The sequence below is a fragment of the Numenius arquata genome, chromosome 25 (genome assembly GCF_964106895.1).
Source record: "Numenius arquata chromosome 25, bNumArq3.hap1.1, whole genome shotgun sequence".
Lineage (NCBI taxonomy): Eukaryota > Metazoa > Chordata > Aves > Charadriiformes > Scolopacidae > Numenius > Numenius arquata.
In genome coordinates this window covers 6125198-6150788 of record NC_133600.1, presented here as the reverse complement: position 1 = coordinate 6150788, position 25591 = coordinate 6125198, and the positions used below count along the sequence as shown (strand labels likewise).

General features: G+C 58.8%; 3 protein-coding genes across 3 annotated transcripts; all 3 read left to right on the top strand.

Moving 5' to 3' along the window:
* The first annotated feature begins 48 nt into the window (after nt 1–48).
* Nucleotides 49–2018, top strand: TPGS1 (tubulin polyglutamylase complex subunit 1). Its single transcript, XM_074163879.1, has 2 exons — nt 49–389; nt 1487–2018. The coding sequence occupies exons 1-2, from the start codon at nt 49–51 to the stop codon at nt 2016–2018; spliced, it is 873 nt and encodes a 290-aa protein (XP_074019980.1).
* Nucleotides 2019–3749: 1731 nt separating this feature from the next.
* Nucleotides 3750–9241, top strand: CDC34 (cell division cycle 34, ubiquitin conjugating enzyme). Its single transcript, XM_074163767.1, has 5 exons — nt 3750–4026; nt 6722–6808; nt 7335–7432; nt 7729–7863; nt 8369–9241. Exons 1-5 carry the CDS (start codon nt 3850–3852, stop codon nt 8577–8579), a joined length of 708 nt encoding a protein of 235 aa, XP_074019868.1. The 5' UTR covers nt 3750–3849; the 3' UTR covers nt 8580–9241.
* Nucleotides 9242–11247: 2006 nt separating this feature from the next.
* On the top strand, nt 11248–24612 carry BSG (basigin (Ok blood group)). Its single transcript, XM_074163761.1, has 9 exons — nt 11248–11329; nt 15773–16120; nt 17689–17845; nt 19622–19710; nt 20210–20337; nt 20553–20826; nt 22687–22711; nt 23038–23108; nt 23633–24612. The coding sequence occupies exons 1-8, from the start codon at nt 11248–11250 to the stop codon at nt 23093–23095; spliced, it is 1161 nt and encodes a 386-aa protein (XP_074019862.1). The 3' UTR covers nt 23096–23108; nt 23633–24612.
* Nucleotides 24613–25591: the final 979 nt, after the last annotated feature.

Below are 25591 nucleotides of genomic sequence, written 5' to 3'. Positions count from 1 at the left end.
GGCGGCGCAGGGACTTCCGGCCCCCCGGGCGGAAAGGGCCGGTGCAAGATGGCGGCGTACGAGAAGCGGCGGGCGGCCGCCGCCGCTCCTGCCCCGACCCCGGCGGCGGGCAGCGGGTTGGGGGATGCGGGCCAGGCGGCGGGCAGCGGGCTAGAGAGCGAGGCGGAGTTCCTGCTGCGGGCCGGCGTCAGCGCCATGGTGCGGGAGGCGCTGCTGAAGGTGCTGGAGGCGCGGCCCGAGGAGCCCGTCTCCTTCCTGGCCGACTACTTCGAGCGGCTGGTGCCGGGCAGCCCCGGCGCGGCGGGGGAGGCCGCGGCCGAGCTGCCGGGCCCGCCGCAGCGCCTGGCGCGGGCGCTGTGGTACGTGCGCCTGGCTCACCACTCCCACAGGTGCGGGCTGCGGCGAGAGGCGGCGGAGAACTACAGCTCCCGGCGTGCCCCGCGGCGGCGGGTCCCTGCCGTGCGTGCGGCGCCCCGGGGCACGCCGGGAGCTGTAGTGCGGGGGGGGGGGGGCCGCGCGTCTGTCTGTCTGTCTGCCCTGTCGCGAGTCTTTGTCGGAGACACGGACAGTGGGACAGAGTGCACCCTCAGCAAGTTTGCCGACGACACCAAGCTCGGTGGCGCGGTCGACATGCTGGAGGGAAGGGATTCCATCCAGAGGGACCTGGACAGGCTGGAGAGGTGGGCTTGTACAAATCGCATGAAGTTCAACCAGGCCAAGTGCAGGGTCCTGCACCTGGGAGGTGGCAATCCCAGGCACAAATACAGGTTGGGCGGAGAATGGCTGGAGAGCAGCCCTGAGGAGAAGGACTTGGGGGTGTTGGTGGATGAGAAGCTCAACATGAGCCGGCAGTGCGCACTGGCAGCCCAGAAAGCCAACTGCATCCTGGGCCGCATCAAGAGAAGTGTGGCCAGCAGGTCACGGGAGGCGATTCTACCCCTCTACTCTGCGCTCCTGAGACCCCACCTGGAGTACTGTGTCCAGCTTTGGAGTCCTCAACACAGGAAGGACATGGACCTGTTGGAACGGGTCCAGCGGAGGGCCACAAAGATGATCAGAGGGCTGGAGCACCTCCCCTCTGAAGACAGGCTGAGAGAGCTGGGGCTGTTCAGCCTGGAGAAGAGAAGGCTCCGGGGAGACCTCATAGCACCTTCCAGTATCTGAAGGGAGCCTACAGGAGAGCCGGAGAGGGACTCTTGTCAGGAAATGTAGTGACAGGACAAGGGGTAATGGTTTTAAATTGGAAGAGGGGAGATTCAGACTAGATATTAGGAGGAAATTCTTTACCATGAGGGTGGTGAAGCACTGGAACAGGTCACCCACGGAAGTTGTGGATGTCCCATCCCTGGAAGTGTTTAAGGCCAGGCTGGATGGGCTTTGAGCAACCTGCTCTAGTGGGAGGTGTCCCTGCCCATGGCAGGGGGGTTGGAACTCGATGGTCTTTAAGGTCCCTTCCAACTCTAACCATTCTATGATTCTATGACAGGACAGCCTTCGACAGCAATGCTGGCGCGGCCTACGAGGTGCTGGGCACCGGCGGGCGGCGGCGGAAGGCGGGTGTGGATGGGCGGCTGTACAGTGAGCTGCTGCGGTGCATCTGCCAGCATGGGGGAGCACCGGCGGAGGCGTCGGCGGCGCTGCTGGGCCGCGTCCGCTGCCGCGACCACGAGGCCGTGCCCTTCGACGTATTCCGCTACGGCGTCCTCACCTGCTTTGTGCTGCTGGAGTTCGCCGCCAAGGCGGACGCGCTCTTCGGCGTCCTGGACGGCGGCTCGGGTGCCGCCGATGGGCGGGTGTGCCAGGCCGTGCTGCGGGCGCTGGAGGACGCCCTGGGCATCGGCCATGTCGCTCTGCCCAGCCGCTACCTGGAGGCGGGCTCCAGGCTGGGACCGGACGGCCTGGCCCTGGCCATGGACCGGGCGCTGCAAGAGAGGAAGCTCGGCACCTCCATGAGCCGGGAGGAGTTCCTGAAGAAAGCCACTGCCTTGTTCGTTGCAAAAGTGAAGCCCGTGGAGTAGGGCCCCGCTGGGAGCGACATGGACTGTGCCCGCTCCAGCCTCCGTGGCTGCTCCACACGGAGCCGGTCATGCCATAGGGCGCTGGGCCCCAGCACGAGGCTGGACGGCAGCTGTGGGGGTGGCCGGGCGCTGCCTGACGAGATTCCCCATTTCCACGCTCCCTTCTGGGTTCGAGCCAATGGGTACCTGGCTCCTCTGGCGCCGGATCCGTCCCTTCCTGCTGTTCCGCTCCCGGCCATGGCTCCTCCGATCCAGCTGCCATTAGTAAATCATTTCTAGGTGTTAAGTGGGGACTTGCAAGGAGGCCGGTAAGCTGTAGGGCTGTTAGTCATTAAAAATGAGCCAGAGTGACGTAAATGTGGGGCTGGGCCTCCAGATGTCCTGCAGTCCGGTCCCAGCCCTGGCAATGTTGCATCGTGTGGCTTCAGCCGGGAACTTTGTTTCTGCTTTTGGGTTTGTTTCACACCCACCTGAGGTGGGGGCGATGCTTACAGATCCCAAGCTGTGCGTTCGCAGGTACATTCAGGGCTGATCCCAAGTGTGAGACAAAGCGTTATTTTATTCAGCAAAACGTTTTAAATGCACAGGAGAAGAGGGACGGCTGGCTGCGAAGCGAACGGCAGCGGGGGGCACTGGGAGCCGGGGGGGCTGTGGGGATGAGCTGCCCCTGCTGCCCCTTTGCCCGATGCCTCCGGCTGCTGCCTCCCGGACTCTGAAGATGGAGGCTCGTTCCTGAGCGATGGCCTCTCCAGAGAAGCTGCAGGAACCCCACGGATTCCACGGGGATTTGGGATGCGGAGCCACAGGTTACGAGGAGACAAAGCCCCTTCCCTCAGGGCAGGGTTTGCTTTTGAGCAGAGATGCCTGTGGAACGTGTGTTATTTATTTGAACTTGTCTGTGTTAATTATTTATACTGTGCGATTTGCTGCGAGACATTAAAGCTTTTTATTATTTTTTAGTGGCAAATTCCTTCGCTGCCTGGCAGCGCTTGGTGCCGGGACGAACCGCAGCCGCGCTGGGCTCCTGGGGCAGTTTCTGTCTCCGGGGGCGATGCCGGCGGCTGGAGGCGCGGGAGCAGAGCGCCCGTAGTTACCGACAGGCACCCCCGGAGGAGCCGGGAGGGGCCGGTCCCGCTCCGGGATGTTTGTTGCGTTTCCTGAGCGGATGTTTTGATCCCCGCGGGCAGGAGGGCGAGGCCGCAGGCGGTGGCTGCCGAACAGAGCGCGGGTGACGGGATGTGACGGGCGGGAGGAGGGAACGCGTGAGGCTGCGGCCCCGCCGGGAGCTGCCTCCGCTTCCGGGTCAGGCGCCGCCCCGTGGTGTCACGCGGGTGCAACGACTTATAAATGCCGTGGGGTGTCACACGGGCGCAGCGGCTGCGGAGAGCCGCCGGAGCGGGGCGGGGAAGCGGCGGCGAGGCGAGGCCCGGCCGGCGGTGCTGCTATGGCGGCCTGAGGCACCGGGAAGGAGCCCCGCCCCCGCGAGCCGGCGGTGCGCTCTGATAGGCGGAGAGCGCCCGGGGGAGGAGTCCTCCCCCTGCACCGACCCCCCGCGTGCTGGCAGTGCGTTCTGATAGGTCGACAGCAGACGGAGGGAGGAGCCCGCTCCTTGACCCGCCCTGGCGGTGCGCTCTGATAGGCCAGCGGCACCCGTAGAGAAGGAGCCTGCGCCGGCCCCGCCCCGCGCGGGCGGACTACACCTCCCGGCGTGCCCCGCGCGACTGCGCTCGCCGCGGTCCCGCAGCAGCAGCGCCGGCCCAGCCGCCCCCGTCTCGCCTGCTGCGACTACGCCAGTCCCCGGCTCCGCTCGCGGCCTACCCCGCTCCTCGGCATGGCGCGGCCCCTCGTGCCTAGCTCGCAGAAGGCGCTGCTGCTGGAGCTGAAAGGGCTGCAAGAGGAGCCCGTGGAAGGGTTCCGGGTCAACCTGGTGGATGAGGGGGACCTCTACAACTGGGAGGTAGCCATCTTCGGCCCCCCGAACACCTACTACGAGGGCGGGTACTTCAAGGTGAGGTGCCGGGGGCAGCAGGGGGGCGTGCGGGGTCGGGAGGAACGAGGTCTCGATGAAGCGGAACTGTGGAGGCGGGGGGGGTGGGGTGGCTGGTGTGTGGGTCGAGGGGCCTGGGGGGGCGAGGAATGGGGTGGGAGACGGGGCTTAGTGGGGCGGAAGGCTGACTGGGTGGTGCTGGGGGACGCGCTGGGGAGAGGATGCCTTGGGAAGGGGTTTTGGAAGAGGGGGAGATGGCAGGAGAGTAGGGAGATCCTGGGGGGGGATCTTGGGTGTCCGGTTGAGGTGGGTACTGGGGGACCATGACGGGGTGCTCCAGGGATTGGGGGGCCCTGAGGGACGGGGAGACCCGGGTCTGTGTCTGGGCAACGTGAGGCATTTAGGTTCGGGAGCTGTGGGGGTCCTGGGGTGCTGGCAGGGGCAGCCGGAGTGGGGAGGGGACCCCACCTGCAGGTGGCTGCTGCCGAACTGGGCAAGTGTTCCCTGTGCTGGGAGGGGAATTTGGTCCCCCCAGGGGCTCTGCCTCCATCCCCCGCTCTGTGGGTGCGGGAGCTCGGGGTCGCTGGTGTTCCCTCTCCTGAGGGGGTCGGAGACATCAACAACAAACCAGAGGGAAGGGACAAAGAACTCTCCCGGCTCAGGCCGAGCGAGCAGCAGCTCGAGCCGGGTGGGGAGCGGGTGTCGAGGGTTTGTTTGGGGTTTTGCCTGGCCGGGCTGCGCAGTCCCTGTTGGGAGGATGTGTATGGGCTCTTCCCAGGTGTTGTGCAACCTGTCTAGCTGTTTTCTTCCTCTTTCTCTTCCTCCCTCCTCCGCTATGAGCTCTCTGTCTTCATCCTGTTGCTGGCAGGGTGGGGATGCACCCGGGGTGAGTCACCCCGAGGGTCAGCTGTGCCCAAGAAGCTGGGAGGTTTGTTTTTCCCGTGGAGTGGTGGTGGGCAAGTCCGATGCTTCAGAATCAGGTTTTATCTCTTCATGGAAACCGAGTCTCTCTCTCTGTAGCCCCTTTTGGCCCGCAGCACGAGGCTCTGCGAACTCTCACGCTTTCAGCAGCTCATGCCCCTGTTTTGTGCCTGAGAGCTCCTGGAGTCAGCACTGTTTGGTGGTGGCAGATGAGGAGAGTGAAGGGGCTGAGTCCTCTTCCAGCTTGTGGTAACATCACCCTGTGTCTGTGCGGCACAGCAGGGCTGCTTTCCGAGCCCCCTTCGGGACCGCTTTGCCTCTGGCTGGTTTTGTTCTGACCCCCTCTGGTACAACAAAGGGAATTTTCTGCGGAGTTCAGCTGTTTGGACGGAGCCCAGCGCTGGGCTGCATGTTGCTGTGTGCGTGCGCCCTGGGCTGCCCAGAGCTACACACGCACAAAACACATCCAGCCCCGGCTGCCACCTCCCTTTTCCTTCTCTCACCCCTTGTCCTGTGCCGCAGAGCAGTCAGACAAAGGGCCAGCCTGGAAGGTGAGTCAGTAATGTGTGTAGGGACGGATGTGCTGCAGTCGGGGGCTCCTTGGCCTCGCCATGTGCCAGGCACAGATCCTGACAGGGTGGGAGGGTTCGGAGAGCAGAGGCCGTGGAGCCCAGGATTGGGTCAGGCGGTGAGGAGGAGGAGGGATGTCTCTCTGCACTGATCTTGTAACAGCCGCTCGCTGACGGCTGGGTTTGGCAGTGCTGCCTGTTGTCGGGGCTGTAATCCCAGAAACATCCGAAGCCCCGTTTGCAGTTGCCCTCCCGAGTCCACGGGTGAAGAGTGGTCCTGGGTCAGAGTTGGGGTCGTTGGTGCTGTTGCTTCACAGATCCTACGTCTAAATTCTTGTGCACACGAACAGAGGGAGCAAAACTGTTCAGGGAGTTGTCATGTGTTTTAAATCCTCACTGTTTTGTTTGTTTGCTTCTGGCCGCTGGCTTTTTTGGGAGCGGGGGCTGAATCTTGATCTGGAAGTTTTGCTTCCAGGGCCTGGAAACACCTGGAGGCTGGAACAGTCACCGCAGGTTGTGCAGCCTGTCTCTGCCCTGGCTTAATCCCTTGTTTTTCGTGGCCCTTGCCCACAGGAAAGCCAGCCGCGGGCTGGTGTCTCTGCTGGCGCTGGAGCCTACGGCGTGATCTTCATGTGCTTTTATTTTTAGCACCTGAGCTGTGCACCGCGGCCAGCTTTGACTTGGTCTCTTTTTTTTCAGTGTTGAGGGGCTATTTTTAGGGATTTGGTGTGTTAATCGGAGCACCTGATGCTCCCTTCCCTGCGAGCTCTGAAGGGTAAACGCCTTTTCTCCAGTGGGGAGGCCATCACTTGTCCCTGCAGCCAGACCGGGGACGATCCCAGACTCCCAGTCTGGCTCCAAGAGCCACTCGGTTTATTGGGGTGTGTGGCCCCCAGCCCCATCTGCCACCCCCAGGCCCTCACCCGGCCGTTGTTTGCCATCCCGGAGCAGCCTGTCCTCGGTGTTGTCACCCTGTGGGTGCCGGTGTGGGGGTGGGCAGGGTGGCAGGGCAGGATGGTGGTGAAGGGGCTGCCGCAGGCACTTGCCGTCCCCTGTGCAGTGGCAGCTGTGCACCGGTGTCCTGGCCGTGGGGGCTCTGTCTCTGCTGGAGCACCGCTGGACTTGGCAGAGGTTCCTTTTTTCTCTGGTGGTGTCAGGAGATCCATGGTTTCCTTCCCTCCCTTCTTACCAGCTGATGCTCACTTCTCCCTATTGTTTCCGTGCAGGCTCGTCTCCGCTTTCCCATCGACTACCCCTATTCCCCGCCTGCCTTTCGGTTCTTAACCAAAATGTGGCACCCCAACATCTACGAGGTAGGTCACCGGGGACAGCGTGGGGTGGCTGGGGATATGTGTCCCTCTGCTGCGACTGCTCTGGGTGAAAATGCCAGCCTTTGTCACGAGCACGGCCCTGGAAACTCTGTGCCTTTGGTGATTAGTGCCTGGCACTGGGAACGCAGCTAATGAGCTTTCGCAGCCCTGGAGCTGGTCTCGGGCCGAAGGCTCCCACGCTGCGGGGACATCGTGCAGACGAGGAGCGAGTGACGTGCATGGCCCCGGGGGGGTGGTCACTGTCTGGGGGTGCATGGGGTGTTGGGTGGGCACCAGGGGGACTACGGTACCCGGTTTGGTAGCCCCGTCTGTCCCGTGGTGGCCATCCAAGGCCCGGGGCTGTGGGCAGCACAGCAGGGACCATGCTGGGGACAGAGGGAACAGGCTGGCGCTGCCTCGCCTGGCTTAAGCCAAAGCAGAGAGCAAAGACTGGAACCAAGGACTGAGCTGCCTCTGGAGGTCCCTGGGGCAGCAGCTCCTGAGGATCCCCTTTCCCCTGTACTTTCAGACGGGCGATGTCTGCATCTCCATCCTCCACCCACCGGTGGACGACCCACAGAGCGGGGAGCTGCCGTCGGAGCGGTGGAACCCCACACAGAACGTGCGGTAAGGGCTGAGCGGGAGGGAGCTGTGGGTGGGAGGCTCCTCCGAGGGCAGGGATGGGAGAGCAGGGAGGTGGGGATCGTGCTCTGCTGAGGAAGAGCTAGAGCTTGTGTGGAACATGCGTGAGCCCGATGGCCCCTGTGCTGCTGTCTCCTGCCCGTCCTGCTTGGCGTCACTGAGATCCTCCCTTGCTGGTGGCAGCACCAGGGTCTGTGACACTGCGGCTGCTGCTGTTGCCGGGGCACGGGCTGTCGCTGACCCCTTTGACTCTTAACCTGCCGGTGTCTATTGACTGCCAGGACCATCCTCCTGAGCGTGATCTCGCTGCTGAATGAACCCAACACGTTTTCTCCAGCCAACGTGGACGCCTCTGTGATGTACCGCAAGTGGAAGGAGAGCAAAGGGAAGGACCGGGAATACACGGACATCATCAGGTGTGTGCTCAGCTGAGCCCAGTCCCCAGCACTCGGGAGGACTCACTGAGATGCCACCCTGTAGGGACACATCTTGAGGGATATCCTGCCCTGCTGAGTCCCATCTGCTGGTGGGAAGGAAGGATTCTGGCTCCCAGCATGGCTTTGGGGAGGAGCTCGGCTGGGTTATGTGCCCATCTTTGCTCTCGGCCTGAGCCCTGGCCCTTTTTGGCTCCAGAGGGGATCTGGGCTCATGTAGCAGACATGGTGCCAACAGGGCGTCGCTGTCAGGGCTGTCTTGGGGGAGCGTCACATCACCTGAGCTGGGGACTGGCCAGCCCTGGCGCAGCCGGGGGGTCCCTTGGAGTGGGGGCATGTCACAGCGTGGCCGCCTTTGCTCCCTCCCCGAGGGACCCATGAGAGGGGAAGGGCTGTGTCACCGCGTGTCCCTACGGGCTGAGCCGTGCACAGGGAGGGGGTCCTGTGCAAAGCTCCGGCCTCACCCCCCACTTTTCACCCCCCCCAGGAAGCAAGTCTTGGGCACGAAGGTGGACGCCGAGCGGGATGGTGTGAAGGTCCCCACCACGCTGGCAGAGTACTGCGTGAAGACCAAGACTCCAGCCCCAGACGAGGGCTCTGACCTCTTCTATGATGACTATTACGAGGATGATGAGATGGAGGAGGAAGCAGACAGCTGTTATGGTGATGAGGATGACTCCGGCAACGAGGAATCTTGATGGCCCTCTGGCGTTGCAAAACTTGCTATAAACTACTGAATTTACCTCGACTAGGACAAACCGGTTTGAATTTAGGATCTGTCAGCCCTGAAATTTACTCTCTACCTCGCGGGGAGACTGTTCTGCTCTTGCAAAGGAAATCCCACCACGGTCTTTGTAGAAAAAGCAAAAAAACAAACCCTATTTTATAAACTTGCTGGGTGGGGGGCGGGAGGGGAAGTCGCACTGGGGTGTTCAGGAATCCACAGGAACTGGTGGCTCTGGCTGGATGAGGAGAACCGACAAAACCCGGTGGGGGCTGCCCGTCGTTCAGGCACGTTTGGCCCCACGTGGGGGGAGCGTTTTGGGGGAGGCTGCAGAGCTGGGAGCGGTGGCTTTGGGTGGAAGCGTGTGAGTGTTTGTGGCTCTCTACAGCCTCGGGGGTGTCGGGGCAGCGAGGGCGAGCGCTGCCGTCCCCAGGGGGACCCTCCTGCTGCCCCCTTCCGCGATGCCGAGGCCGTGTTCAGGAAGGGCCGGGATTTGGGGCAGGAGGTGCCCAGAGCCCCTGGCGCTGTGGGGCCTGGGGATGGGCTGTTTGTAGTTTTTAACTGGCTGGGAGGGATGGGGTAGCTCTGGCTCTTTCTGCTTCTGTTTTTTTGGAAACTATTTAATAAAGTACTTCAAGGGAGCGGCTGCGTGGAGCGCGGGGGAGGCTCTGCCCCGTTCTGTGCCCGGGATGCAGGGGTTCCGTGCCAGCCCTGGCCCTGCAGGGAGGGCTGCTGGGGTGGGGGCTGCAGGGCAGCCTGGGGGCTCGCAGCAACCCTCTTCTCTCCCTCCCTGAACTGGCAGCACGGGCAGCAGCCTCTGGGCAGTGTTGATTTGGCTGGAGAACATCTCTGCCCAGAGCCATGGCCAATGCCTGGGCAGGGGCTGGGCTCCTCAGAGCCTCCAGCGCTGAGAGAGAAGGCTTTTCCCTCCTGCTCTGCTGAGACCAGCCGTGTGGCGCAGACCTGCCTGGACAGAGCCCATGGGTGCCCGGGGCCATTGTGGCTCCTCTGATCTGCATGCATCACGAGCCCACAGGCCAGGACTGGCCCGGACACGCGAGCTGCTGGCCGCCCTGCTCCAACCCAGGGGCATCACCGGTGCCTCGTCCTCCCGGGCTGGGGAGCTCAGCTCTGCTGCCTCTGCCCAGGGCTCGCTGCCACCCTGGGGGCCTCCTGCCCCGGCTCCCACCCCCTCGGGCAAAGCTGGTCAGAGGGGGAACGAGCAAAACGGCCCCCACCTGGGGCATTGGGGTGCAAGTGACACACGTGGCAAATGCATGTGCTTTGTTGCCTTAGGAAACGAGGCTGAAAGGTGAATAGGATTATTGTCACTGTGCTCGGGCCTGGCAAACAGCTTCCAAGGTCACCCAGCTGGAGCAGTGGCTGCTTCTGAGCCAGACACACCCCCCCCTTTCCTTTTCCCGGGGGGCTTCCCCCACCTCTGACAGTCCCTGGCCACGAGGGCAGGAATCTCCGTGCCCACATAGCCCCCGCTGTCGCCGGCTCCTTGCAGCCGGTCGCCTCCCGCCGCACTCAGGATGGTGCCGCGGGCGATGCCAGCTGCCCGACATTCTGCCCCATTTCTGCTCCGGAGCAGCATGGGCCGAACCCCTCCGGCGCAGAGGGGGGTGCAGTGGCCGGCGGATGGGAGGGGGCAGCCGGGCAGGACGTGCCGGGGGCAGGACCGCTCCGGGCGGATCCTGGAGCTCACAAGGGCCGGAGGAGCCCCGCGGGGAGCGCGGCGGGGGCTGGCGCCAGCGGCCCCATTGTCTGGGCTCTTCCTGCCCCGTGTCCCCCCGCGCTGGCTCAGCCGAGGGCCGGCTCCCGGGACGAGCTGGGGACGGAGCCGCTGCCTCGTGGAGGCCCCTCAGCCCCGGCTGCCTCGGTTATCGCCCGCCCCAGCCCTCGGGATTATCGGGGGCCTCAGCTGGGCGGGTGCCGGGGACCCCCCCGGGCTGAGCTCATCTCCCGGTTCCTGGGGTACCCACGGGGCGCGGGGGCCCGGCTGTGGGAGCCCCGTGCAGCCGGTCGGGTCCCCGCCGCGCAGGCTGCCGGTTTGCCTTGGCACGGGCCCCGCCGTTTTCCGCCGGGGCCGTTGTCCCTCGCCGGGGAAGCGCTGCCCGGTTCCCTTCCCACGCGTCCCGCCGCGGGGACGCGGCCCCGGCTCCCCCCCGGCCCGAAGGGGAAGGGGGGGGTGCAGCCCCCCCGGCCGGTCCCGCCGTGCTCCCGCGGTGCCTGCCCCGGGACCGGGACCTCCCGCCCGGTGTCGCCTCGGTGCCCGCGCGCCCGGGACCCTCCGCTTCCCCCGGTCTCTTGCCCCGCCCCCCCCCGCGCGCCGCTCCGGCCGTTGCCCCCCGCCGCGCCCCCCCATTGGCTGCCCTCCCGCATCGGTGGGCGTGGCCTCGGCGAGACCGGCCCGAACCGGCTCTCCCCGCAGGGGGCAGGCGGGAGGAGGAGGGACGTTCTGTCACGTCTTCCCTCTGATTGGTCGTACCGGGCCGGACGGGCGGGCCATCTCGGTGGAGCGCCGCCCGATTGGCCGAGGGGGGCGCGTCCGGCCCCGGCCCCGCCCCTTCCTCCCTGACCCTGCGCGGCGCTTTATAGCCAGCGGCGCGAGGCGCGGGTGCGGCGCGAGGGCGGCGATGGCGACGGGTCCGCGCGGCCTCATGGCGCCGCTCGTCCTCCTCCTCCTCGGCGCGCTGGCCGCCGGCGTGGCGGCGACAAGTATGGGACGGCGGGGTCCGGGGCGGGGGAGCGACCTCGGGTTGGGGGGGCGGGGGCGGCTTTAGGCCCGGGGAGGCCTTTGGGCGGGGGAGGCCATGAGCTGGGCCCCGGTGTGTGTCGGGGGGGGTCTCGCGGTTGGGGGCCGCGGGTTCAGAGCGGCGGAGCGGGTGCCCTGCGGCGAGGCACGTCGCTCGGCGGGCGGGGTGGGGCAGGGCGTTACCAGGGCGGGGGGGACCTCAGGCCCGCGGGGCACGGAGCCGGGACGGGGCAGCGGCCGCGCTGGGCTCGGTATTGGCGCCGGGGGGCCGGCAGACCGCCCGCCCGCGCTGGAGCAGCACCTGGAGGGGCGGTCCGCTGGCCCCTCGGCGCGGCGGGCTGGTGTTACGGGGAGTAACGGATCTCTGGGCTTTAAAACCTTAAAGATTTTCACATGATGCTTAAGTTGTTAATCCTCTAATGAGGAAACAGTGCCTGCTCTTGGGCTGCGGCCATTTCTGGTGTGGATGCGGGGCTGGGAACGGCCATAGCCTGTACTTAAAAGCACAAACCAGGCGGGATTTGCCATATGTGTTTGCTTTAACTTTTAATTTTGTCACTTACTGCGGTAGCGACCGAGGAGCCTGGCCCGTTGGTGTGTTCTCAGCCGTGGGTGGTTGGGCTGCCCTGGCAAACACAGTGGGTCTTGGCCCGGAGGACTCTGCAGTCCCTGATTCAGCCCTGGTGCAGGAGGTGCTGGTGGTACCGTGAGCAGTTTCTGGCTGTTTAGCATATCAGGTGCTAAAAAACGTGTAGCTTGTTTGTGGTGCCAGACTTACTTCAGTGTTGTAGAGCCAAATCCAAAGACTGAAGCAAAAGTGAGGAAGGATTCTGAAAAATCCAGAGAAAGGGACAGAAGTGTTTGCTCCAACGTTTCCTTGCAGCAGAACTGCATTTTCATACTGCAGAGCAGGAGGGCAGGGGAGAGCCTTCTGCTGAACTTCACACTTTGGGTAGAATGTGAGTGTCACAGTCTAAGCTGAAGCTGTCGGCTGCTGCCTGCTCCTCTGCCGTGCTGAGCAGCCCCCTGGCTACAGGGGTTTATTAGCATGAGATGTGGAGAAGGCTGTTTCTGCCCTCGGTCTGAGGAGCCTAAGGAGGAAAAGCTGCTCCCCAGGCCCCTATTTGTGTAACGCGCGTGTCCTGCCCGGCTGTGGGGTGCTGGGACTCAGTGTGTAATGGTGCTGATTCCTCACACAGAACGGGGGGCTGGAGAGTGAGGGGTTTTACCTCTCAACAGTGTTTATATTTGTTTTATGGAGCAGCCTCCATGAGGGGTGGTCCTTTTAAACTGCAGTGTCCCCACTTTGGTGGCTCCCCCCCCCACAGACCAAGGGGCTGAAGGGCGGGTTGGGGTGTGCTTGGGCTCTGTGCCCACCTGGGGGGGTGTCCTGACTGAAAGCCTCTGACCTGGCTGTGTCGTGACTGCCTGGTTATGTGAAACTTAAGGGGGGAGTAGATTAGTATTAGTGGAAATGGCAGAAAGTGTCAGAGCCTCATCTATCCCCTTGTGAGGCCAAGCAGAAAAGGTCATGCTGGGGAAGGGAGCGTACCCCGTGGGACGACGCAGGGTCTGGCCACCCTGGGTGCAGACACTCTCTACCCCATGGGGACGACTCCTCCCTCTGCTTGGGGAGAGGTTGTTTTTAGTTTGAAGGTGACTCAAGAGAACGTTATCTGGTCTCCTCTGCCTTCACCACCGTCCAGCTCGATCAGATAGCACCCTGTGCCCGCAGGGAGCGTCCGGCTCACTTCTGTGAGGAATGTCTTGTTTTTATGAGCTGGTTTCGACTTGCAGCCCATCACCATTTGGAGACCGTTTGAGTCGCTCTGATGGATTCCAGCGGGTCGATGCTGGCTCTGCTCGTACCTCCCTGGACTCACAGGCTCTTTCCCCAGCCCTGAGTGCCTGGGGTTGTGACTGCCCGAGTCTGCTTTGTGTTGGGAGGGGATATTAATCCCATGTGAATGCAAATGGTACTTGCTGTTGTTACTACTTGCTGAAGCTTTTTAGCCTGTCTGAACTGCACAAAGTGCCCTCTAACTCAGAGCAAATAACCTTGTAACAGCTTATTTTGTCAGCGTACAATAATCACCTTGTATCTGTAAAAAACAAACCAACCCTTGATCTTTATGATCTTTACTAGCTCCCATTTTAAATTGGGTTGTAGTTAAATGGGACAAGCTTCTACAAGTGCTGTAGTTGGTTCCGTGACTTCAAAATTAGGTGGTTGGGAGTGTTTAATCACAGGCCTGTGGTGTAAAAAAATCCCATTTGGCACACAGGTCAGTTGTTCTAGAAGTGGAACTGGGTGTATGAGAGAGCTGCTTACAGCTGGGACCCCCAAATGTCTTTTGGGACCCCCATCTCCTCCCACTGGTTTAAAATCAGTTCAAGAAGATCATTCTGGTGTCTCTGGTACAATTCTGTCACCCACAGTCAGTTGGAATCCTTGAAGCCTTTACAGGAGTGCTGTTGAACAGAGCATTTCTGAATGTGGGCAGCAGTGCTGGGGTGGGTGTGTGAAATGGCGGGGGGGATAGCCCCCAAGCTACTCACACCTCTGTTTCACGGTGCCTCAGTTCTCAGTATCAGCCTTCTCCTAAAAGTGTCTTATCTCAGATGGGGTCAGATCTCTCCTTCATTGGCCAGGCATGTTTATTCTTCCAGACTTCTAAAGCTTTAGTATCTAAAACTAATTTTTCCTTAGAGAAAAGTGAAATTGATTTATTTAGGCCTCTGAAACTTACCTTGCAGACTTACTTGTGTTTTGCTTGTGTTTGGGCAAACTTGTTTTTGTAATACTGATTTGTTTCTACACTCACAGAAAAAAAAAAAATGATCATAGGATTTCTTACTGAAACATCCTCAGGCATTAAAAAAAAAGAAAAATGTGCTCCCAAACCCGCCTCCTTTGTGCCTGTAGGTGATGGTACGTGTATGGAGGGTTGCATATAATAATAAAGTGCTCAATAACTGAGTAGTGGGGGTTCCTGGAAGCAGCGTGGGGTGCCCCAACAGCCCCCTGCGAGAACATCTGGGGTACAGTCAGGCTGCAGGAAGGACGTGTCGCAAGCTCAACTAGTTCTGCTTAAATCTGACTGAGGCTGAGTCACGTAAGTAACCTTGACCCACGGATGATGTCTTTTCCTGAAGCGCTGCTGCTCCAGCCTCCCTTCCTGCCCCTCCAGGAGCAGCTCCCCCGGGGGCTCAGGCGGCTGCTGGGGGACCGCTGGTCACGGTGGCTGCGCTCAGCCTGGCTGGTGGCCGCAGGATGTTTGGCAGCACAGCTTTCCACAGGTCCGGTGGCTCACGGACCTACCTTTGGACTGTGTTTTCGAAAGCTGAACCTTCTGGCCTCTCACTGCAAGAGCGGTTTGAAAAATACAGTAGTTACAGCCTGCAGTGGCTTCTCTTGCTTTTCATCTCTTTATTACTAATTTGGTTCTGCACAGTTATCTTGCCTGAGATGAAGAGTCTGATTTCACTGTTTGTGTGACAGCAAATGTTAGACATTCCCTCACTTGGCTTGTGACATTTTGCAGCCTGCAAGGCATTCCTCCCCCCAAAAAGCTCTTGTCTTAGTATTGTGTTTAAAAGCATCTGCCAGGCACCTGGGTGAGCAGAGCAATGAAATGAGTGCGTGAGTGCGGGGCAGGAGCAGCCCTTGCAGTCCCGTGGTGGGAACGGCACGTGTAGCAGGGCATGGTGGCCTCTGGTCCCTGCACAGCGACCGGGGGTGGCTGGGACCTGGCCAGCTCCCAGTTATGGCCAACTGACCGGGGGTGTGTGCAGCAGGGAGGAACGGACACCTTCCTCCGGGGTGAGAGGGGAGCAGTGAAGCACCTTTCCCATTACGGAGCTGACTAAGCCCAGGTTCAGTCTGTGCTCTGGGCACTGCCCCCCAGCAGTGGGGACGCCCACAGGGCTGTGCTGCTGTCATGGGGCTTTGGCAGACCCGTGGAGCACCTCGCCAGAGCACAGGGGATACTAAAATCCTGTGGGGACTTCATCCTGAACAGAAGGAGCTCGGAGACGGAGCAAGGGTCAGGGAAAGCGTCGCAGGCTCTTGGTCTGCCCCGATGAGCATCGTGCTGTAGTGCCGTGCCTGCTGTGGGCTGCTTGTTTGGGTAGTGGCAAACACCATGGGCTGGTTTGTGTGTTCTGGTTTTGCAGTGGGGTCGCAGGAAGCTTTGTCAGCTGGAGAAGCAACAATTTGAAATAACAGCCCTGTCTGAGCCGGGCAGAGTTCAGAGAGCAAGGAGGGGAGGGAGGGAGGGAGGGAAGAGTACACTGATCTGACGACTGTGTGTGGCCTCTTCTCAGTGGCTGAATTGTTTTTGCTTCTAGAGGGTGAATTCTTGCTTTGCACTAACATTTTGCACTAATACCTCTTCAACTCATAGCTGGTTTTATAAAGTCACCGCTGTCTCAAAAGAGACTGACTCAGGACAGCGTGGAGTTGTACTGCGAGGCGATTGGCAATCCTATCCCTGAGATCCAGTGGTGGTTTGAGGGAAACGAGCCAAATGAGACCTATGCTCAGCTCTGGGATGGTGCACGGCAGGACCGTGTCAAAATCAACGCCACCTACAACCTGCACTCTACCAGTACCATCTACATCGCAAACCTCACAAGCGACGACTCGGGCATGTATGAGTGCCGGGCCAGCAACGACCCTGACCGCAACCACTTGTCGAAGAGCCCCAAAGTCAAGTGGATCCGTTCCCAGGCGAACGTTTTTGTCATCGAACGTGAGTGGCCACACTGAGGCCTTGGCACTTGCTCGGACACCGGTGTCTTGAGTCTCCTGCCATGTTCACCCCCGCACCCGTGTCCTGTGGCTCCCGAAAGCTCCCCTCACCCTCTCACCCCGGCTGTAGAACTGAGAGACTCCCACCCTCTGTCATCTCCCCCACCACCCGTGACTTGACCCGAAATGGCCCTGCTCAAAAAGGGTTGTGGCTTCCCATCCAAAGCGCCCTTTGGCAATCCTGCGCCTTTCCCGGAGCCAAAGACCTGGAACGTGCCGCTTATTCCCGAGTGTCTCCGAGTCCCAGTGCTGGCTTGCAGAATTGAGTTTTGATTCTGCGGTAGGCTCTGCCCTCACCACCAGTTACAAACCGGCCCTTCCCTGCAGCTCGTGCAGCTCCTGCTCCTGCCAACAGCCTTGCTCTAAGCTCGCTTTCCTGCTGTAGTGATACAAGCTGTGGGGAACAAACCTGCTTTGAGTTTCCTGAGATGCAACCGTTTTTGAGGTGGCCGTGTCCGTGTGCGACACTGAGTGTGATGTAGTTGCTTGTCCTGTGGAAGTGGCAGATTCCTCTGCTCATGGAGCTGGGTGTTGAGCTCTGGAGCTAACGGGCGGCCGCTTTGAGGGGCGGAAACGGGGGCCAGTGTGAGGGGATTTAACACTCTGCTGAGGTCTTTCCAGGAATCCTGACGTTAGCAGAGCAGCGTAGCAGTCTCTTCAGCATAGGTGTGCTAGGGCATCCAGAACTCCAGCAGAACCTTCTTTCAGTGGAATTTGGGTAGGAGGAAAAGCAAAATGCCTCTCAGCCCTGGGCAAAAATTGTTCCTTCCAGGAGATTGAGACTGGGAGGAAGGGTAGGGACCATCGCGCCACAGGGCTGTGCGATGGCGCTGCTGATGGCGGCTGTTTCCTTGGTCTGCTCCTGCAAGTACAAACACCTGAGTCATCTTCTGCTGCATAATTTACTGCTGCTTGGCACATGGAGGCCAGCACCTTTCGGAGTTGTGGTTCTGTGTTCTCCATGGAGTAAATCTAACTATAATCTTTTGGGCTGCATCAGCCGATGCACATATTGCTTGCATACGGGCTTGTTTGCTGCCCCTCACAACCGAGGGGCTTGGCTGCCATAAGTTACATTATTTGGAGGTGTCTAAAGCTGCTCAGATTCTGGGTGGTGTTGACGCAGTGAGTGCTCCAGTGGCTCATAAAAGCAGAGCCATGCTCTGCCCTTCACAGTATGACCTTTTCCTTTGCTTATTGAGCACTTGGCTCTGCTGGAGCTGCACCCATCGTAGGGACAGCGGGGACTCAAAGCCACCCAGAGCAACCGGCAGCAATCCTGCTGGTGGTCAGCATTGGTTATCGCTAGGTGCAGTCAGCCCTGGTCGCCTGGCTGTCGAGTCTCTCCTGTGCTCGTGTTGTCAGTTCTGGTAGGAAACTGTTGGCAAAGGTAAGTGCAAGCTGTGATAGAGACAAGGAGTGGTGGGGTTTGCATTAAAGGTTCTTGGGCAGGCACATGACCTCTGGAATACCACGTGTTAACTTAACTTGAATTATTTACCAATGCAGGTCCAGACATCAAAGCTCAAGTAACCATCGATTCTGGCAGTCTGGTCCTTTCCTGTAACATGACAGCACCTTCCCTTGGCATCGATGGCCACGAATGGATGCACGGGGACAAGATACTTCGAACCGACAAGGACTCAAGTCCTTTCACCAGTCACACGTGAGTGTCAGGGTCATGGTCAGATAAGAATCTGAACCCAGGGGATGGGTTTTTTACCAGAGGCAGTTATTGTTTCCTGTGGGCTGAACCCAAAGCGAAGTGCATGCAGTCTTGCTGAGAACGTAGGCTTTTAAACTTTAGAACATAAGATGAGCTAAACAAAGTTTTGATAGGGCCTAACGCTTTCTCCTTTACGGAGAAGAAGGGGCAAAAAGGAGGAAGGGAAAGTTATATGCTACAAATATCCTTTTATGAAGAGAAGCTCTGCTGCTTGGTGTGTGTGTGCAGGCATTCGGCCGGGCTGCTGGTCTGTCGGGCTGTGTGGAATGCGGCTGGGGCTGTTGCCTGGCCCATGCCTGCACCCACACCAATGTGCTAGAGCCGTTCTCCCAGAGCTGCCAGGGACCCTGCTCTGGGCAGGACATCGCTCCCTGCTCCCAGGGGCCTTGTGTGGAGTGGGAGACTCCAGTGTCTGTTGCCCTTGGGGTTTATGTACCTGTCCAAAGTCCAGCCGTTCCTACAGACCAGGCTGGGAAGCTGCCTGTGAGTTATGGTCGATGCTCAGAAGCTGTTTGCAGGGTGTAGCTGAGTAGGATTGGGAATACCGGCCTTATTGTACCAGCGCAGTGAGCTTTCCTTTCCGATTACAGTCAGGCCTGGCTGGCACTGACCCAGCAGCTGTAGAGGCATCATGTCCTTTTGTATAGCAGTGCCGACGTGCCTGTCTCCCCATAGCAACAGGGAGCTGAACAAGGATTAAAGTATTTATAACCCAGCCTCCCTCGCGTGACCTCAATTCCTCAGCTGAGTGGTTTTTGGAAGTGGGAAGCACCACACACAGCAGAACTAACAAACAGCCCGTTGTCCCAGCACAGCCACGGGACCAAAACTTTGCTGGCCCCTTCCCTCCAGTGGGTATTACTGAGCCGCAGAATTAGATGTTTGTTGCAGTGCAGCATAATCCACTAAATCTCATTGCCGCAGCTTTACCAGAAGGAAAATGGGAGAGTTCTCCCTACTCTTGGACCAATCCAGAGTAGCCCAGGCTGGCGGTTCTTTGCCGTGTGTTTCCGTGGGGTTTCCTGCATGGGAAGAACAGCTTTTCCTCGGAACCTGTTGTCCTCAGCTCCTTGCCTGTCTCCTTTAGGGGTGATCTGTGGGGCTGATGACTTACATGGCATGTGTGGACGTGCCCTGGGTTGTGCTAACTAGAGGGCTCTCTTGCTGCACTTCAGATTGTTGGCTTTGCTCAGTAGGGTGTGATATTTTTTATTTATTTTTAATGAGCCTGAGGTCTGTGGAAGAAGGAAGAGTCTGGAGTTGGCCACTTCTGGAGTGTACATATGGCCCTGCACCTGGTGGTGGTGTAGTGTTGTCCTGGGGCTCCTGGTTCGCTTCATCTCTACTAGCTAACAGTCTAGGTCTTAATTCTTTTCCCTTTGTAGAGGCCCTGATGGCAGGAGTGCTTCAGGTTAGGGAGTGAAAGCTACTGTTTTTCAGGATTCAGGACACAAGATTGGGGTGTGTGTGTGGGGTGTCTCAGTGATCACTGACAGAGCTGTGTCTGAGCTAGTGTCTGTGAAATCCTCAGTGTGTGGGGAGTTGGGTTGCTGTAGGGACATGGTGAAGCATCAGCACTGGCACTGTAATGGGAGAAATCGCCTATGGAGGAGATCACTGACACTTACAGATGGCCATTCCTGTGGGTCTGGAGTTTGGGGTCTGTGGATAAGTCCATTGTGCTCAATGCTGATCTGATGTCCTGGTTTTTGGTAGAATTGAGGGGAAGGTGGAAGAGCACTCTGGCATCTATGAGTGTGTCTACAAAACAAGCCCGGAGATAAAAGGACAAGTGAATATTTCAGGTAACTTCATTTGTTTGCTTCTGGGTCTGAGGAAGGGAGTGGGGAAGCTGTGATCTCCTGAGCACTTTGGTGTCTTTTCAGCACTTGCAAAGCTGCTTCCAGCCCTTGCTAATTAGGCTGCAGGATGCTAGACATGTACTCAGACTGCCAGGCTTGCTCTGTGGGGCAGCTGCATTTTATCAGGCAGCTGAAGTGTCTGTAGGGTCAGCTCTCGGACCCTGCATTAAATCAGTTTCTGCTGTGGATGTGTTCACATGAGTAATGGGAGAGGGATAATACCTGGTGGACAAATCTGTTTGAGCCTTTCTTGAAGCAGCTTGACGTTCTTTCCTCTCGGAAAATGCCAAACAACAGGCACATGAGGAGAATAGACCCACTGACTTGTTTCTTAAACTGAAGTCAGGCTTTATGGGTAGCTTTGATTCTGGCTAGGTGGCCTGCAGGGAGTACAAGTGTTTTCTATAATGAGGGGTCTGATTTTCTTTCTCTCTTGCTGTAGTTACACCCCAGGTGGTGGCGTACAAGAAGTCCGAGCACGGGAATGAGGGGGACACTGGTGTGCTGACCTGCAAGTGTTCCTCTTTCCCCCCTGTCAAGAATTGGATCTGGTCTAAAAGTGGTCAAGAGGTAAATGCTGTGGTTTGCTCTTTCTTCCCTTCTGCCTACCCCACTGCCCCGCAAAGAGCTGGAGGACCTGGTCCCATCAGAATTAGCTATTTCAGAGTAGCCTCCTCAGTGTTTGGGTGAGGAGGATCTCTCTCTGTAGTGGTGGGACTGTGCATGGTGAGTGAGCAGCTCCCCTCACGTCGGCACTGTCCTGAGAGCTGTCTGTCTGTCTCCAGGCCATCGTCAATGGTTCTGGTCGACACATTATCAAGTCCAGTGGCAACAAGACAGAGTTACGCATTCTTAAACTGAGCATTGAGGACGATATGGGCGACTACCACTGCAACGCCACCAACGATCAAGGCGTCGGTGGTGCTGTAATAAACCTGCGCGTACGCAGCCGCCTGGCAGCACTCTGGCCCTTCCTGGGTATCGTGGCAGAAGTCCTCGTTCTTGTCACCATCATCTTCATCTATGAGAAGAGGAGGAAGCCAGATGAGGTTCTTGATGGTAAGAGAGGGTTAAATATTTCTGGGGAGACCAAGTAACTTGTAGGATCCAAGCCAAATGTCCTCTCTGTCAGATGGGCATTCCTTTGACGGCTACTTCTCAGGGCGCGTTTTGTAAAACCATGGTAGTCTCTGCCCGGCTGCTTTAGCTGTGAAGTTGCAAGTAATTGCACTGTTTCTGATGGTCCTTCAGCAAGCTGTGCTTTGGATCTGGGGCGAGAGAAGATTCGGTGCGGGTCAGCCTGACCCTTGGTCTCACCAGTTCCTCTGCACTTAGCTCAAGTGCTTCGGGTGAGTGTCTGCAGGGCTGGGTTTTCTTCGGCAGCTAGCACTCTGGAGAAGCTGATTTCTGAATAAATAGTACAGCTTTTCTGGTGCTGCAAAATCAGGGGACTCTGTCAGTGGCTCCATAAGACCAGGCTTAGCTTAGTTCAGGTTCAGTTCATGGATTAGTTTTGGGTCCTCAGATCCATACATCCTGATTCTCCAAGGCTTCATCAAAGCCCAGAGCTATCTTTAATCTGTTCTGGAAATACCGGCTCCTCCCTTTCCTTATCAGTAAGAATCTGCATTGTGTTAGCCCCCACCCCGCCTTATCTGATCCAGAGAACAATGAATTGTAAATGTTTGGTGTCCTTCCTGCTGGCTGGGTCAGGCCCCTCTGCTCGGGACAGCATGTGGGGAGGCAGTGGTGTGTGGGGAGAGTCTGGCTGGGGTATGGTGCGATATCCTTGCTGGTGTTATCTTTCCACTTTTCCCTTCTCTGCTGCTGGGTGCCACCTTTCATGGTAAGTAGAAGATAGTTCCAGCCATGTTTCTGTGTCTGTCCTCTCACCAGCCCCACTGCAGATCTTGGTGCCCGAGGCAGCCCCGACGCTTAGAGCGGGAGCCTCGCCGCTCGGTGCCGTGTGAGGGAGCCCAGACTGTGGAGGAGACGATGGGGAGCCTTCTGTTGGAAGGAGGCAGATTGCAAGGAGCTGGTGAAAGGCCCCAGGGGTTGGCACATGTTGGCAGAGGTGTTCGTAGCTGTGCTTCTCAGTATAGCAGGAATGTGGTGTGCAGTGTGGTTATTTTGGTTTCACAAAAAGCGTGGGAAGGAAGGAGGGTGTGCTGCTGCTGAAATCCTCCTTCCTGAGGTCCTGTTTGGATGCCCCTGTACTCGCTGTTGCTCAGACCCGGGAGCCATCCGAATTGGGGTGCAGTGGGGATGGGTGGATGGTGGCAGCTCTGCTGTCTCACTGGGTGGGTCTGTGGCGCTCTCCTCTGTTTTTCGGTGCTGGTGGTGGGAAGCCCGGCTGGTACGTGGAGGATTCACAGGGGGCAAGTGCTGAACAGATGTTACAGTCAGCAATGGTGCTTCAGAGACTGCCCGGATGCTTCCCGGTGTAATTCTGTCTCTGGGCTCCCAGGGCAGTCTCGGGGGTGCCCAAGGGTTAATGAGGTGTGAGCCCTGACCTCTGCTGATGGCGGGGGGGGGGGGGGGGGGGGGGGGGGGCAGGGGGGATTGTCCTGTCAGCCAGGCCTGCCCTCTGCCAACGGGAGCAACTGCGTAACAGGAGCTTATGTCTAAGTTTGTGCTTTCTCTAAGCTTAGACAAGAAGCAGATTAAAACTCATGCCAGGGGTGGTGGTGTTGCGGTCAGAAGTAGCCCCTGCTCTGCCAGCCCCTGGGGAAACAGGAGCCTGTGGGAGAGGTGACCTTTTGGGTTCAGACCTGTTCAGACGGTGGTGTCCAGTGTGTCCAGTAATCCGCCTGGAATGCAGGCCCCAGAGTTTTAAGAGGTAGCAGATATTACTTCTTACATGCTCTTCCCTGACACTGTTTGTTCGTTCTTTCTTTCTGTGCTCTCCTGAATGTGAAGATGATGATGGAGGTTCGGCACCGCTGTAAGTACCTTGTTTTTTCCTATTTAGCCAGATTTGTACTGGCAGATCACATCCACCCAGGGAATCTGCTCTGAATATAAAAGCTGGCTGGTGTGGGAATAGCACAGCGTCTCGCTGGGCAGGAGACTTTCCCCCCATGGTTCATTTAATGTGGTCTGTTATAAACCACACACAGCCGGGGATGGCACCAGTGTCTGGGTGACACTGTTCCGGTGGCTGCTCTCCTCTGGCCTGATCTTCACCATCTGTTTGGACCCCGATTGCATTAGTGGGTGGGGTGCGGCTTTGTGCGGCGTCTTTCCTCACTGCCCCTTTTCTCCTTCCAGGAAAAGCAATGCCACAAACCACAAGGACAAGAACGTCCGGCAGAGGAATGCTAACTAAGAGCAGGGGCCAGGTGAGTGCTGTTCCTGAGAGCAGTCACTGTGCTGGGCTCTTCACCTCCAGCCCGAAGTGCCTGTCTCCTGCTGGAACCTGGGGTCTGGCCCAGCTGCAGGGCCTGCACCTGCAAAGGGTCTCTGGAAGAAGCAGGAGCTTCCGTGCGGGCAGAGGCTCTTCTGGCCCAACCTTGTGCTGCAGGATGTGGGGGGATGGTGTCGTGGTGAATTTGGGCACAGGCAGTAGCCCAGCAGGAACTTGCCAGAGCGGCTGGGACTGTGTGTGGGGAGCAGCAGTGTGTCCAGCTCTGCCCGGGGAGAGGAGGGAGAGTGTTGGACTCCATGTGGGGCTCTGAAACATGGGGAGGTCGGGATGGCCCGGTAACTCCTGCCCTGAGCTGGAGCAGGAGGTGAGTCCCAGCCCAGAGCTTTCCTGCCTCAAAGGGCAGCCTTTGTCCTGGGCTCTCCATCAGCCCCCCCAGCACAGCGCAGCCCTACTGGTATGACTGGGTTACCTGACTGGCTTTTCTTTCTCTCCTGACAGGTGATGTGTAGATGAAGAACTTGTCTGGACAATTTTGTTTTCTTTTCTTTTTTTTTTTTTGGTAAAATAGCACCATGAGATACTCTAGTGTGTCCTTGCAATTCAGTTACTTCAATTTCTAAAGAACCTTAAGTTGTAGAATTTAAAATACACTTTTTTTTTTTTTAAGAGTTGTGGGAGGGTTTTTCTACCTGTAAATGTAAATCCCTTGTTTCTGATAGTCTAGGTCACTGGCTGTCTCTGTCCTGGGTTTCTTTGTGGTGATGCAGAGGGAGGGTGGGTGGGAGTAGAGCTTATTTCTCCCTCGCCTTGGGGAAGAGCAGGGTGTGTTGGGTCGGGCTGTGGAGATGCCATTGCCATTTGTGGCCACTCGGGGTCCTGTGGAGAACCTGAACGTGCGGTTCCTCGTGTGCTGCCCCAGGGGACGTGGCTGCCATGGCCTGTGTCCCCAGCAGGTCTGGTGTCCGGGGTTAGGGTCAGGGAGACACTGCTCTGGTGACATCTGGAGATGACCCGAAGGCTTTAGGAGGGTGGTTCTGTCTCTCCCATCCCTCACCTGGAGCCGGTTGCACCTTTCCCCTCTGTGGAAGCAGTGTGTCTCCTGTGAGCCACTCCGGAGCCACCAGGCACATTGGCTGGTGCGGCTCGTTCCCTTCCTGGGCAGATCCCGGCCGGCTCCTGAGCTGGTCCTGATCCTCTTCAACAGACAACCCTGAGCCAGCACCGGAGCTGGACACGGGATAAATCACTGCTGTGGACTTGCTCCCCGGGTTGTTGGTGTCTCCTGGAGCCTGCGGTGGGGAGGGGACAGAGTGGGCAGGGGCTGGGGGGTTTGACAGCGTGTTCTTGTGCTCGAGCCATCGTGGTGTTTGTGTGACAGGAGCCCGAGAGCGGACAAATGCTCAGTGGAGTCTAACACCTGTATCGCTGGGTAGTGCCGAACTCTGTTAACACACTTCACAAATAAAGATGATTCCTCTCTCTTTTTTTTTTTTTTTTTTTTTTTTTTTTTCCCCTTTTCCCCACCTCTGTTGGACTCTGGTCTCTCCCGCTGCTGCCCCCCGGGGTTCCTGACCTGCTGACTCACTCCTGGCTGCAGAGCATGGCGCTGTGTCTCATCTCTCAGCCCGCTGCCAGCTCCGCCTGGGCTCTAGTCACCCAGGATTTGCAGGGGGAGCTGTTCCAGCTTCTGCCAAGGGGGATGAGCGGCTGCTCCCTGCTCTGCAGAGCCCAGGGGAGTGTGGTCACCGGGGGACACTTCTCTGTTTGGGGAGACGTGTCGCCTTGCCCTGCTGTACAGTTCTGTGCAATTTCAGCTCAGCCCAAGCCTATGGGAGCCCCTGCAGGACTTGCTCTTTGGGTGTCTCTGGCTTCTCTACGTGGTTATTTTTCTTTCTCCCTGCTCTTCCCTGTGGGGGAGAGTGAAGGGGGGAGCCCTTTGATCACTTTACCCAGGGACCCAGCTGGGCACAGAGGATGGAGGATGTGGTGGAGGGGTCCCTTTCCCGCTGCCACCCCTGAGCTCAGTGGCTTCTGAGCTCCTTAGAGCGAGGCAGGGGTGGCTGGGGGCTGGAGGAGCTGCCCCAGCCCCTCTGTGAGCCCTGGCCCCAGCCCCTCTGTGAGCCCTGGCCCCACGGCCTTGCTTTGTAGCCAAACACTTCTCCCTGCCTGGGAAGGGGTAACTAGGGAGCGTGGCTCTGATTGTAGGGCTGTGACCAGGGAGCCACTGGCTGCTGTGTGGTGGCCAGCAGGTCTGGCAGTGGTGCCACCAGCCTGGAGCCATGGTGGCCCCGTCCCTCTTGACAGCATTTCTGCTGCCTCGGTGTGTCGCCGGCCGGGCAGCATGGCTCTGCAGCACGTAAGTGGGTTATGCAAGGCTTTCACAGCTGGCCTCGTGCTGCCGGGTGCCATCCTGGTGAAAAATCAATGCATGGCTTAATTTCCTTGATGAGGATTATG